Source organism: Gossypium hirsutum, chromosome D03, assembly GCF_007990345.1.
Source record: "Gossypium hirsutum isolate 1008001.06 chromosome D03, Gossypium_hirsutum_v2.1, whole genome shotgun sequence".
In the NCBI taxonomy this organism is placed as follows: Eukaryota; Viridiplantae; Streptophyta; class Magnoliopsida; order Malvales; family Malvaceae; genus Gossypium; species Gossypium hirsutum.
This window is the reverse complement of record NC_053439.1, coordinates 52,806,545-52,820,741: the sequence shown is the minus strand read 5'-3', so window position 1 is coordinate 52,820,741 and position 14,197 is coordinate 52,806,545. Positions and strand designations below refer to the sequence as shown.

At 32.1% G+C, this 14,197-nt stretch overlaps 3 protein-coding genes across 4 annotated transcripts; all 3 read left to right on the top strand.

Annotated features, from left to right (window-relative positions):
• Positions 1–891: 891 nt before the first annotated feature.
• Positions 892–4,878, top strand: LOC107918432 (probable trehalose-phosphate phosphatase F). 2 transcript variants are annotated; one of them, XM_041090528.1, is made up of 12 exons: positions 892–1,122; positions 2,067–2,167; positions 2,296–2,725; positions 2,816–2,956; positions 3,035–3,106; positions 3,195–3,323; positions 3,401–3,457; positions 3,536–3,637; positions 3,712–3,859; positions 3,949–4,019; positions 4,109–4,201; positions 4,667–4,878. In XM_041090528.1, the coding sequence occupies exons 3-12, from the start codon at positions 2,432–2,434 to the stop codon at positions 4,718–4,720; spliced, it is 1,161 nt and encodes a 386-aa protein (XP_040946462.1). In that variant the 5' UTR covers positions 892–1,122; positions 2,067–2,167; positions 2,296–2,431; the 3' UTR covers positions 4,721–4,878. The 2 variants fall into 2 exon arrangements, with proteins under 2 accessions (XP_040946462.1, XP_040946461.1); XM_041090527.1 differs by lacking the exon at positions 892–1,122 and adding an exon at positions 1,758–1,800.
• A 680-nt stretch (positions 4,879–5,558) lies between these two features.
• On the top strand, positions 5,559–8,650 carry LOC107920503 (transaldolase-like). Its single transcript, NM_001327176.1, is given in 12 exon segments — positions 5,559–5,786; positions 5,876–5,954; positions 6,055–6,130; positions 6,227–6,310; positions 6,570–6,674; positions 6,803–6,883; positions 6,995–7,059; positions 7,158–7,227; positions 7,316–7,393; positions 7,509–7,606; positions 7,712–7,847; positions 8,318–8,650. Coding segments are annotated over 12 exon segments (1,188 nt in total). The 5' UTR covers positions 5,559–5,617; the 3' UTR covers positions 8,465–8,650.
• Positions 8,651–8,904: 254 nt separating this feature from the next.
• On the top strand, positions 8,905–10,652 carry LOC107920504 (uncharacterized). Its single transcript, XM_016850246.2, has 2 exons — positions 8,905–10,345; positions 10,438–10,652. Exons 1-2 carry the CDS (start codon positions 10,097–10,099, stop codon positions 10,519–10,521), a joined length of 333 nt encoding a protein of 110 aa, XP_016705735.1. The 5' UTR covers positions 8,905–10,096; the 3' UTR covers positions 10,522–10,652.
• The last annotated feature ends 3,545 nt before the right edge of the window (positions 10,653–14,197 follow it).

Genomic DNA, 14,197 nt, shown 5'->3' with positions numbered 1-14,197 from the left:
ACTCCCCTCATTTTTCAACTACACGTCATTTTCCGGTTCACTTACAAGTTAATAGCAACCCTCCACATTTCTTTTAGACTAATTATAATATTATTATTAACAACATTTTTTTTCTAAAATTAATTTTATAATAATATTAATTCATTAAATTTAGAAATCATTTCTTAATATTTTAAAATTTTAAAATTAATTGCTAATGGACTCTTAGCTTGGTTGAGATTATTATTATTGTCAATGTAGGAATATGTGAATTTGAGCGTGCTGAAGTATAATTTTTGGTCCAATATGGTATTTGTATTAGACAAAAATTATATATTTTGATACCAAAGGTAATAATATTAATTTTTTTAGTATTTAATTAGAGTTTTAGGATTGATTGATGAAATATAGTTGTTAATATTATTAGGTTCGAATTTTTCATTATTTCTTAAATAAAATAAATTTAGTGCTGATTATAAATCTGTTTAATTTTGTATTTAATTTGTCAATTACAGATTGATGGATGTGATTTAATTCAGGTTTTAGGGTAGATTTGATGAAAACTAATTATTGATATGTTAATGAATTATGAAATTTCATTAAATTAACTTTAAACCCCGAATTAAACATTAAAAAAGCTAACACGGTTAGCTTCAAGTACTAAAATATATAACTTTTGTCAAACCCAGATACCACATGAGAGAAAGTGTTAAACTCAGATAACAAATTATGTATTAAGTTTTTCAGATATATTTTAATTATCATATATATATATATATATAAGAAGGATATTAATAATTTAAAATTATAAATAATATATTTATTATAAGAAGGATAAAATCGTAAAATCAATCTTTTTTTTTTTACCTTTAGGTTACCTTGATAAACACGTTTTAAAAGGAATTTTATTTCCATTCCATCTCTTTCGTTTATATATTTCACCGTTTTAGTTTTCCTTCAAAAACTCTCTTTGATTTTATACAATCTTTGGGCTTCGTTTTTAATCTCTTATTCTCTTTCGTTTCTCTGTTGCATTTCCACAAATATCTCCGTGCTTCCCCTTTTCGTTGTTTTTTCCCTTTTCTCTTTACAACTGCATTTTTTAAAGATCAGATCTTTTCCGGGTTTCACCTCATCAATCAGGTTCGTTAATCATTTACGTTAAAGAATGGGGTTTTTCTTCAAAAACCCTTTTTTACCATTGTTATGTTCTTTTTCTTTTGATTCCTTAATGATTAAGATCCCTTTTTCAACGTCCATGCATATGAAAACGGAACAAAACAATACATATGTGAAAACCCAGATTCGGTTTTATTGTTTAAATGGTGTATAAATATAAATCCTTTAAAAAAACTTGATATTATGCACAGAATCTTCGTTAATATTTGACTTTTTCTTTTCCATGTTTAATGAAAGGCGTTCATGTGTTTTACCTCTTATTTTAATTTTAATTTAATTTAAAAATATAATTTTTATGGTGGGGGTTCAAAGTAAATGGTCGTTTTGGTAGTTGCAGTGTCTTGTCAATGCAAGGGAGTTAATAACTTAATAGTTATTATTTCTTTTTCTTTTTATGATTTAATACTTTTTTTTCTTTTTCTGTTTATTAAACTATAATGTTGATGAATAGATTTAAAATCTGCAATTTCATCACTTTAATGGCCCACCTTACATACAATATACGTGTATTTATATATAAGTTTCTTCTTTTATACGTATGCAGTACGTGTATTGTAGTTATATATACTTGTCATTTCATTTAGTTCTTTTTTTATATGAATCTAGACAAAGAAATGACAATGAGTGGAGACCATAGATTAGGTTGTCTTATATAATTTAACAGTAGTTATATGTTTTATCAATTTTTTTATAATTTGCAATGTATGGCTATGGTTTTTCATTGATATTTTGTATGTTATCAAGGATTTTTATTTACATATATATATATTATCTTCATATATTGGTGATTTTTTGGTATATTTGTTTTGTTTGTGCAGAAATTAAAGCAATGTTCTTCATGTGATTTCATTTCATTGGATCACTACTTATACACATTTTAATGCTTGTTTTTACTCTAATACATGCAGATTTAAGCACATTTTGATCTTGTTTCGAATCCCTGCTGTTATCGATATCGAGAAAAGTTCAATTTTTGTCATAAATTCGGTGTAGCTTTGGAGATGAGAAGGTATATATATATGTATCAAATGTATTACAAGAGAAAAATCTTTAAATTTTAAAGTATTTACGTATTTACATATGTTTTGGTCTTATGATCATTCGTATTTATGTATGTTTTGGTCTTGTGATCATTAGTTTTCAGGTAAGCTGCGATTGATGGACTGTTTATCGCCGAGAAGCAGTGATAAGAAGACATTGAAGAGGTGGTTTTTCATAGATAAAAGGGTTGGCTAAATAAGTGTACTTCGAAAAAAAAGGTGATTTGAAGCTAATGGATTCTAAGTCTAATCATTCATCTCCTGTTCTTACCGATCCGATTCCGATAAACAAGTCAAGGTTAGGCATTCATTCAAATCTGCTTTCATATCCACAATCTGGTGGATCTTTGTCCCCTGGTAAGTATAAGATGACTCCTAGGAAGAAACCTGCAAAACTCGATGATGTTCGGTCTAATGGTTGGTTGGATGCTATGAAATCTTCGTCTCCCCCTTGTAAGAAGTTGATCAAGGGGTTCAATATTGAGGTTCCCGCTGATGATATCGATATTGCTTATCATTCCTGGATGGTAATTTAACATTTGATGACATATATATATATTTCCATATGTATATAAGGTTGCTTGTGCTTACTTATGCTCTTCTGTTTATATGCATAGATTAAATATCCATCTGCACTTAAATCTTTTGAGGAAATCTCGAGACATGCCAAGAACAAGAAGATAGCTGTTTTCCTAGATTATGATGGTACTCTTTCTCCTATCGTAGATGATCCAGATCGAGCTTTTATGTCTGATGCTGTAAGTATGACAGTCTATTTCAATGCTTGCATGTTGTCTTCATTTGCCTTTGATTAAAACTTGTATCTTCCTTTTTAGATGCGTTCTGCTGTGAGAAACGTCGCGAAGTATTTTCCGACAGCTATTATTAGTGGCAGAAGTCGTGATAAGGTAGATGGTAGAACATTCTGGAACTTTGATGTAGTTACCATCTTTGCATCAATAGGATCTGATTTAGTGCATTTTTTTTTAATTTCAGGTTTATGAATTGGTAGGACTAACTGAACTTTTTTATGCTGGTAGTCATGGGATGGACATTATGGGCCCTGTGAAACATACAGAGTCTGATGATGGCCATCCAAACCGTGTTAGATCAATTGACCAAGAGGTATGTACCCGTAATATTTCGTAAGAACTCATTAAACCGGGTTATATATATTGAAAGCATAACTATCTATATGACAGGGCAAGGAGGTAAACCTTTTCCAGCCTGCTAGAGAATTCATACCTATGATTGACGAGGTGCGTCGTTTGTTCATTGTTTTTCTGGAACATGTTTTAGTTAACATATAAAACAAACATTGTTCATACGTCTTGCAGGTTTTTAGAACCCTTGTCGAGAACACTAAAGATATTAAGGGTGCAAAGGTTGAGAATCACAAGTTTTGCACCTCAGTACATTACCGTAACGTAGAAGAAAAGGTAAGAACTTAAAAGAAGCTCCATAATTACTCAGCATGTTGCTCATTGAAGTGAATATTTGTTTCCTTTTTCAGAACTGGCCTATTATTGCGCAATGCGTTCATGATATTCTGAAAGACTATCCTCGTTTGCGATTAACGCATGGACGGAAGGTTTTAGAGGTCCGTCCTGTGATTGACTGGAATAAAGGGAAGGCGGTTGAATTTCTGCTTGAATCTCTTGGTATGTTCTTGGTTAACATGATGAACTTTCAAAGCTTTTGAGTTATCAGTGTAATGAATGATATATGTATGTAAAAAAATGAAATGCAGGGCTAAGTGATAGAGATGATGTGCTCCCAATCTATATTGGAGATGACAAAACTGATGAGGATGCGTTTAAGGTAAGTATTGCAGAGCTGTTTTATTGTGTGTTGCCATTGCCATTGCCATTGCCATTTAGATTCTAATATTAAAAAATATCTAAATCCAGGTCTTAAAGGAAGGAAATATGGGTTATGGAATCTTGGTATCTTCAGTGCCTAAAGAAAGCAATGCAATTTTCTCTGTCAGGGACCCATCAGAGGTACAAAATCCTTATCAAGAATTGTATATTCGGTTTTTCAGGTTTTATTTGGTAGGTTATTTCGGGTTTTAGATCATTTTAGGTTTAAGTTTTGAGTTTGGGTTAGAATTAAAGGATATCAATATTTAAAATTATCATGGAGGTCCGGTACTAAGAGTTTGATTGTATGTTGCCCCCTCTACTAAAAAAATTAGGCAAATCAGTCCTTGTATCTTTAATCAAAGAGCAAATTCGTCCTAATGTTAAAAAATTTATTCAATTTTATTATTAAAAATTGGTCCATGCACATTAGCATGATGTACATATGGCACGTCATGTATTGCCGTCTGATTTTTTTGTTGGCCACACTGATTTTTAACCTTACAGGGATTACTTTGCTCATTTTGAATAGAGAGGGCAAAATGCAATCTGATTTTTAGTATAGACAATGATTCATATTTACAAATATGAAAACTATGAATGCAGGTGAAGAAATTTCTGAAGGCACTGGTGAGATGGAAGAGGCTTGAAGAAGCTTGAAGGAAAAGCAAGGCTTTGGGAGCAAAAAAAAGGCAGAATAAAATTTTCATTGAAGAGGATAATTTAGTTTTTATTTTTATATTTTGCAAATAATGTAATTTTTTCCATTTCAATTTTTATCAACGATTATCCCCCAATGAAACCAGTCATTTTTATTACATTGGTCATTGTTATTTCTTTGTCGGGAATTTGCAATTGTTAATTTATAACAATTTTTTTTATATAAAATTATTCATATCAAGCATTTTTTCACTGGATTATGTTCATCACAATCTTATGAAAGTAAGCGCTGAATTTTCTAGTTAATGGCGGAGGACCCAAGATGATATTTTTTTGCATTGATTTTATCATCAAGAAAGTAACAGGTCATTAAAAAAATGTATTTCTTTAAAATTTACCAACTTTTTTTTATATCAAATAAGTACCAAATGTAATAAAAAAAATTATTACATACATATTTAGTTAAACAACATTATATTGGTTAAATTTTGCTACTTGACCTTGTACTTTGATCTTAATTTGGTCATTTTTAGTCTTTATACTTTTTAAAATTTATAATTCCAATCCTCACCTAATTAAAAAAAGTATAACAACTAAAATTGACCAATTAAAAAGTAGAGGGTTAAAATTGATCAAATTATAGGGACTAAATCTATAACTTTTGTAAAGTATAGGGAGTAATAGCTAAATTTAACCTATTATATTTTATGTAGATGGATCAGATTTAAAAAATTCAAAGCTTATTTCTTCAAAATTCAATATTGGAATTTCATTTATCTATAGAATTCTATTAAATTTCAGTTAAACTACAGAGAAAAGCAACACACACCATTATAAACTCGTATATACATTAGTTAAAGGTTCAAGCTTTTAACTTCCAAAAATAACGAAAAAAAAATGTCAGTCACCTTGAAATCTCCGCCTTCTTCATTTCTTTCATCTTCTTTACCTAAATCAAGATTGGGATTTGCAAATGGGTCATCTTCTTCAACTCTACTCTTCAAATTCAACAGATCTTTTCCAGTTCTTCGTGCCTCTTCTGGTTCCTCTTCTTCTGTTGACACTGGTACTTGTTCTGTTTAGATCTTTTAGTTAAATTAGTTGTTTCATTGGGTTTTAAGTGATGGGTTGTTTTTAATTTGTGGGAATGTTCAGGTTTGAGTACTGAATTGGATGCTGTGTCTACTTTCAGTGAGATAGTTCCTGATACTGTGATCTTTGATGATTTTGAAAAGTAAAAATATCTAGCTTTTTTCTCCTTCGGGGTTTTTTTAATGGATGTTTTAATGAATAGGTTGAGCTTTTTTACGCTAATTAATTGAATTATTTTATAGGTTTCCACCAACTGCTGCAACTGTTAGCTCTTCATTGTTGTTGGGCATTTTGAGCCTTCCAGATACTATTTTTAGAGTGAGCATTTTCATATAAATTGATATATATATATACATATATCTTTTATTCATATGTGTATATATTTGAGTGAAGTTGTTTGGTATTTTGGTTTAGAATGCCGTGGATATGGCTTTGGCGGATTCGACATGTTCTCCGCTGGACAATCCTGAACTGAGGTTGTCTTGTTTTGTTAACAAGGTTCGTATTCGCATTCTCGGATGGAATTCGAATTGGATAGTTAATAAACTGTAAGCTTTGTTTAATTGGTAATGCAGCAACATTTAAGAGTAGGCATGCGGTGAATTTCGGTTTTAAATCAATGTCTGTTATATCTTTATTTATTCCTAGTTTGTGTGGCTTTATCTTTATTTATTCCTAGTTTGTGTGGCTTTCTTTATACTAAAAAACGAATTGGATCATTAGTTTGTTTTGACATTCGAATGTTCATCGAGTGTAGGCTTTAGTAAATGTTGGTGGTGACTTGGCAAAGCTAGTTCCTGGTCGAGTTTCAACTGAAGTGGATGCACGCTTGGCTTACGATACACATGGAATTATTAGGAGGGTATCGTCTATTCCCACGTGTCCATTTGTATTTCTTACTTCCTTTTATGTGTTTTACTGGCTTATCTTGTTTCCTTATTCTCTTTCCGGATATGCCGCCCGATGCTAAAAGCTTATCGAAATTTGCAGGTGCATGACTTGCTGAGGCTGTATGATGAGATTGCCGTTCCTCCAGAACGCTTGTTGTTTAAAATTCCTTCAACTTGGCAAGTAAGTACCTCAATTCAATATCAGTGTACTCACTTATAAAGCTATTAAGTCTTAATATAGTCTTGGAACATAACTGGTACCGATTCTCGTTAATGCTTGTTGGATATACAGGGAATAGAAGCCTCGAGACTGCTCGAATCTGAGGGTATACAAACACATTTGACTTTTGTTTATAGGTACATGATTACACGGACAGTGATGTTTGCTTGAATGTTATAATATAACAGACTCTATTCATCCTCTAACCATTGTTTGATCTGGTGTGTTGCTTCAGCTTTGCTCAAGCTGCAGCTGCAGCCCAAGCTGGTGCTTCTGTTATTCAGATTTTTGTCGGCCGTGTTAGGGTAAATTTTTTTCCCCTGAAAAACCCCATTTTGTTGACGTTCTTATAAAAACATCTTTATTGTCCTTAAAACACATTTCTGTATTCAGGACTGGGCACGCAGTCATTCCGGTGACCCTGAGATCGAAGCTGCTATTCAAAGAGGAGAGGACCCTGGATTGGCTCTGGTTAGTTAAACTGTTATATTTATACTTAGGGAATAGGCTTTTGTCCGCGTATTTTCACTTTTAAGAATTTATTACCGCAAGTAGCCATATTGGTTCTAATAATTTGTAACTGTAGGTGACAAAAGCTTATAACTACATTCATAAATATGGACATAAATCAAAGCTTATGGCTGCAGCTGTTCGGAACAAGCGGGATATATTTAGTTTGCTGGGGTTTCACATGACTCAACTCTTATCAATTTAATTTAAAATCGTTACAGAATAAGAATTACATTTCGATTTCTTCTTAAACCCGTGTTTATGGTTTCTTTCTGTCAGGGTTGACTATATCATTGCACCATTGAAGGTATTGCAGTCACTCAAAGAATCAATTACTTCTCCTGACGAGAAGTATTCTTACGATAGGAGGTTGTCCCCACAGTCTGCTGCCAGATATGATTTCACCGCCGAAGAGGTCTGCTTTCTGTCCTTATCTCAATTCTTGGATACCGATATCGTAGTAAATAATGAAAAAGATTTATCTTACAGTATGATATTAATCACTCCTTGCATAGGTTCTAACACTATAGCTATGTGTAAATAGCCTGTATATAGATATGGTAATGGCTTTGGAATTAGGACTTTGATCTGCTACTTTAATTACGGTTTAGGCATGTTTAGGATTAACTCCATACCGAGAAAGTATATTTCTCGTTTCTTTTCATATTCGGTTATACTTGGTAATTGTAGTACCCTGTTGATTCATGATTTCGTCACCATATTTGCGGCTATTGTGGTTATGAACAGCTAGCTTTTATAAAGAATATTGTTTATCTTCATCTTTCCGTGCTCAAATAACTAACGCAAGCATGCATAACAAGGCCATTCTTGTGTTATAAAAAGCCATGAATTGTTTGTTGACTGATCTTTTTCTCTATGATGCAGCTCACAAAGTGGGATCAACTAAGCCTTGCATCAGCCATGGGACCTGCATCGGTGGAGCTTCTGGCTGCAGGACTGGATGGATACGTTAATCAAGCAAAGCGAGTTGAGGAATTGCTCGACAAGATTTGGCCACCTCCAAATGTCTAAAGTGGCTCGTCTCCGTTTCAAAGTATCTCTCGTGTGGCATAGAATAAGAAGGTGGTGGTACCCTGCTCCATTATGTTGTTTTAACAAACCTTGCTTCATTTGCTGAGAACTTTAGCTGGTTTTAAATTATTGAATGCTAATCCTTTATATTCTCTGTTATCAATGAACATGATGTTGTTGATGTTTGCCCCTTTGCCATTGCATGTGGTAACCTTTTTTTTGCTTATTGTTTTGAAATTTGCATTCAAGTCAATGGTACAAAAGCTTTAAGAAAAATCACTTCGAATACGATGTAGTTGATAGAATAGTGATGAACGTCGAACATAAACCATTAAATGGACATAAAAAATGAAAAAAAAAAATAGAACAACCAAAATCATACACAACTAAAATAAGGTTGTTGAATAGGATTGACCTAATTTATAAATTTTGAAGGTTAAAGTTACTATTAAGTCAATTTTAAATCTTTTAAACTTTTCCTTCCTTGGGTTCTTACATCAATCAAATTTTTAAGCATGGTTGATGGAATCGGACTAGATTGATTAGTCGAATTAGAAATTGGTTGGTATATCAATCCTAACAAAGAGTTAAACTATTTTTGAACGATTTTTGAGCAAACAATCAGTTACTTAAATGAGATTAAAAGTTAGTTGAGTCAATTGTTGAATCAATTTTTTTAATTTTTAATTAAAATTAGACTTGATTAAATCGATAAGACCAATTAAATTGAAAAGAGACTGTGTAATAGATTTTGGGTTTAAGGTTCTACCACCTATCCAATTTAAAAACCTTACTGTTAGGTAACAATTCCTTTTTCCAAGCTTTGTTAGAGGCATGGGGCCATTGTTTTCATTTAAGTATCTTTCTCCTACCCAAAAGTTATTTCATTTAATATCTTTTTCTTCATCAACACATTACTTAACTCCAACCCAAAGAGACCATTTACATTTTTGTGTGTGTGTGTGTTACACTTTTTCACTTAAAACCTTTCTCTCTAAGCTACTTCAACACGAAGCAACCATTTATCTCTTTAAACTTACATATTCTTCTCCATATTCCACATGAAAATGCATTAATGAATACACCCAACAGATTATACAAAGCAAGAAGGGTCAACAAAAGCTCGGTGTTTGACACAATCGGCATTCCCGCTATTGAACTAAGTTCAAAGGTTGATTCTCTATCATGGCGGCCACAACCGAAGGCAAAGTCAATTTAAAGCTCCTAGTTAACGTGAAATGCCAAAGGGTTTATTTGCCGAAGCAAACAAAGACTTCATTGATTTCCTTTTCAACATAATGGCATTGCCTATTGGCATTTTCGTAAGGCTTCTTAACAAAGAAGGCATTGTGGGTTCACTTAGTAAGCTTTATAAAAGCATTGAAGAGTTAAGCCATGTGTATATGCAACAGCCATTTCAAACCAAGGAAGCATTGTTGAACCCCGAAGTTTTAGCCCACTCTGGTGTAGCCAACTTGCCTCGGTTATTACCTGATATTGAGTCGTCAAATAATTCAATAGACAAAGGCTTTTACAGGTGTCAATGATATTAGACCTGGCTTTGGCCCTTCTCCCTGTCCCTCTTACATTGCAGAGGATCCTGAGGCTGTTTGTCCTAACTGTCGTTCTAAGATGATTCACCAGGCAAAACTTGTTAAGTCAAAGCAGAAAACATATTCTAATTCCTTGTCCTCATCATCAAGTTCATCAAATGAAGAAGGTGAGCGAGGGTATGTGAAAGGGGTGGTTACATATATGGTTATAGATGATCTTATGGAGAAGCCAATGTCAACTATTTCTAGTTTAGCTTTGCTTAATAGTTTTAATGTCAAAGATATTGAGGCACTCCAAGAGAAAACTATCAAAATCGGCATGGATGAGGTAATTAAGTGCTTTCTTTTGTTAATTTTTTTTTAAATCGAAAATGTTATGAGTTAATTGAATATTGAAATCTTGTTTTGGTTCTCTGTCAGGCTGTGAAATTGTTGAAGGCATTGTTGCTGTCGAAGACTGTGCTTACTGATATATTCTACGGAGAGGAGGCACATTATGTGTAATGTTGTTAGCTTGTATGAGTAATTTGTATGAGATGTGAAATGGGGTCTTTCTATATTATAATTTACTTGTTTTGTTTCTAATTATTTTGAAATTTGAATAATTTAAATATTAATATTCGAATTCAGAGTTATATCGGTGTAAATTAATGAATGAGAGGGATCCATTTATATTAGTGCAAATGATTAATATTTTAATGATTTAACTGGTGAATTTATGATATAATTGTATTTATCATGCATGTAAAATTTCAAACTAATCTGATAGATCTATCATACCAATCTAGAATACTATATATATTTATTGAATAGTAGAAAGTTTTTTATATAGAACAAATAGTTATAAAATTTTAATTTATATCAAATTTGACTATATGATCTTTATGAATAAAAAGTAAAATATAACAGTTGGATCGTTAAAATATTAATAGTATAAGAAGATAGAAAAGGGTATAAACCTTTAACAATCCCTCCCAATTAATGAATAAATAAATCTTTTAAATACTAATTTGAATTAATGAATATCGTTACGAATAGTCAAATAAGAAGGCTATTTTACTAAACTAGTCCAAAAAAATATTATATTTATAAAAATAACCTAGGTTTAAAAACAATCACCAAAATAACCTAAAAGGAACAGTAAAATTGAGTTGTGGCCTGTCAATGGCTGGAACCCACTCGTATTTTGCACCCATGATTGCCTAATAATTGTGTCAGACTTAAAAAAATTAATTTTTTGGGTTTTGGCCTGTCAATGGCCGAAACCCATGTATTTTTAAAAAAAATTGTATAATACTGATATACGAAAAAGGGAAAAAAAGAAAAACGAAAAAAAAAATTTGGGTGCTGGCCTGTCAATGGCCGGCACCCAGTACAATTTTAAAAAAAATTCTTTTTTGTGTCAGAGTCAGATATCAGTATACAAAAAAAATAAAAAAAATTTTGGGTCTTGGCCTGTCAATGGCCGGCTCCCAGTACAATTTAAATTTTTTTTTCGTGTTAGAATCAGATATCAGTATACAAAAAAAAAATTTGTGTCAAAGTCAGATATCAGTATACAAAAAAAATAAAAAAAAATTTTGGGTCTTGGCCTGTCAATGGTCGGCACCCAGTACAATTTAAAATTTTTTTTCGTGTTAGAATCAGATATCAATATACGAAAAAAATTTAAAAAAATTTTTTAGTGCTGGCCTGTCAATGGCCGGCACCCAGTACAATTTAAAAAAAAAATTCTTTTTTTTCTTGTCAGAATCAGATATCAGTATACGAAAAAAATAAAAAAAATTTTGGGTGCTGGCTTGTCAATGGCCGGCACCCAGTACAATTTTAAAAAAAAATTTCTTTTTTTTCGTGTCAGAATCAGATAACAGTATACGAAAAAAATAAAAAATAAATGAGATTGAATTTTCTATTTAAATTTTATATTTCTAATACAAATTTAATTTTACAAGAATATGCAAATTGAATCTCATTTAATTTTTTTTTATTTTTTTCGTATACTGATATCTGATTCTGTCACGAAAAAAAAGAAATTTTTTTTTAAATTGTACCGGGTGCTGGCCATTGACAGGCCAACACCAAATTTTTTTTTTATTTTTTTCTTATACTGATATCTGATTCTGACACGAAATTTTTTTTTAAAATTGTACTGGGTGCCGGCTATTGACAGGCCAACACCCAAATTTTTTTTAATTTTTTTCGTATATTGATATCTGATTCTGACACGAAAAAAAAAGATTTTTTTTTAAATTGTACTGGGTGCCGGCCATTGACAGGCCAACACCCAAAAGATTTTTATTTTTTATTTTTTTCGTATACTGATATCTGACTCTGACACAAAAAAAAAGAATTTTTTTTAAAAAATTGTACTGGGTGCCGGCCATTGACAGGCCAGCACCCAAAATTTTTTTTTTCGTTTTTTTTCCCTTTTTCGTATATCAGTATTATACAATTTTAAAAAAAATTACATGGGTTCCGGCCATTGATAGGCCATAACCCAAAAAATTAATTTTTTTTAAGTCTGACATAATTATTAGACAATCATGGGTGCAAAATACGAGTGGGTTCTGGCCATTGACAGGCCACAACCCAATTTTACTGTTCCTTTTAGGTTATTTTGGTGATTGTCTTTAAATCTGAGTTATTTTTATAAATATAATATTTTTTGGATTAATTTGAGAAAATAGCCTAAAAATATGTATTTTTCAATCCACTATAAATATTAGGTTTAAATATAAAATTGTCCCTCAAATTATACTGTTTATTTCATTTAGGCACTTAAAATATTTTTTTGACTAAAAGTGGTACTTAACCATCAATACGAGACAAGTGGTACATTCTTATTGGACATTGCAACACTTTTAAAGTAAAATGAAACTAAATTGATAGTTTTTTGATAGAAAAAGAATTTTAAATATTTAAGTGAGAAAAATAGTATTTAAAAAGAAAGATAATTATTGCATTGTTTTTGTTGAAATCCAGCCATGCATGGAAAGGAACATAAAATAATAATTTAGATAGACTTACAATGGACTTGAAACAAATATTTAAGTGTGAATTTGTAGTTGATTTAACCATAGCTCATCTCAATTTCATCTCCCCATCATAACTTAGCCTGTTTAGTCTTTTATCTTTTACTAGTAATTATATTTGGTCCTTAATGCAACATGAATAAGATGATTTGATCATATCACATCTATGGGTTGCTCATCTTAGCCTTATTAATTTCATTTTCAACTAATTTATTGTTCATTGAGTTTCTCTCTCTTTTTGGTTATTGTATTGAATTTCCAACTCCAAGGACCAACTCTTGGAGGGAAAGCTTTGACTGTTGCTCATGGGAGGGAGTCACCTGCGACAAGGTGATTGGTCATGTTGTCTTGTTGGAAATCTCCCTGAAAACAGTAGCCTCTTTCACCTTCAGAAGTTTCAATGGTTGGATCTAAGTTCCAACTCTTTAAAAGGTTCTTTTCCTTCAAACAGTAGCCTCTTTCTCTTGCAAGAACTCCGATAACTCAACCTTGGTCACACCGGTTTCATTGGTACTATCTCATCCGCATTCAGTCAGCTAGTGAGTTTGACCCATCTTGATCTCTCTCATTCTCCCCTTTTTGGCTTTATCCCATCAGCAATCTCTTCCCTAACGAAGTTGGTTTCACTTTATCCTTCTGGAATTTGAGAACCACGACTTTAACATGCTTTCAAGTAACTTAACTTCGTTAAGAGACCTTCACCATGATAGTGTCAATATATCAAGTGTTACACCTATGTCTTTGCTAAATCTTTCGTCATATTTAACTAGTTTGAGTCCTACATTTTGTGGAATATCCGGTGAGATTCCGGGTGAGATTTTTCTCCTTCCACCTTTAAATTTTGGTATCACAGATTCTTTCCCCGTGTCAAATTGGAGTAGTCCCCTTAATTCATTGGTCCTTGGAAATTATGGTTTCAAGGGTTCGTTGCCTGGATCCCTAGCCAATTTCACACTTCTAACTTCCTTAGACATACCTAGAAATCTAAACAAACTAACTACACTACAGTTTGACGCGTGCAATTTCAGTGGTTAACTTCAATATCCATGTTCAACCTAACAGAACTTGTTGGCATACAATCGGCTAGAGGATCCCCTTCAAGACCATACCAGTGGGCTTCAAATAAGTGGTGGATTACCCTTTTGGTT

What these genes read in the sequence shown, in the direction of transcription:
- LOC107920504 (XM_016850246.2), top strand. Translation starts at nt 10,097, where the DNA reads ATGATTCACCAGGCAAAACTTGTTAAGTCAAAGCAGAAAACATATTCT. An exon ending in TCAAAATCGGCATGGATGAG is followed by an intron (nt 10,346 to 10,437) that starts GTAATTAAGTGC and finishes GTTCTCTGTCAG; the next exon opens with GCTGTGAAATTGTTGAAGGC.
- LOC107918432 (XM_041090528.1), top strand. Translation starts at nt 2,432, where the DNA reads ATGGATTCTAAGTCTAATCATTCATCTCCTGTTCTTACCGATCCGATT. An exon ending in TCATACCTATGATTGACGAG is followed by an intron (nt 3,458 to 3,535) that starts GTGCGTCGTTTG and finishes TACGTCTTGCAG; the next exon opens with GTTTTTAGAACCCTTGTCGA. An exon ending in CTGTCAGGGACCCATCAGAG is followed by an intron (nt 4,202 to 4,666) that starts GTACAAAATCCT and finishes CTATGAATGCAG; the next exon opens with GTGAAGAAATTTCTGAAGGC.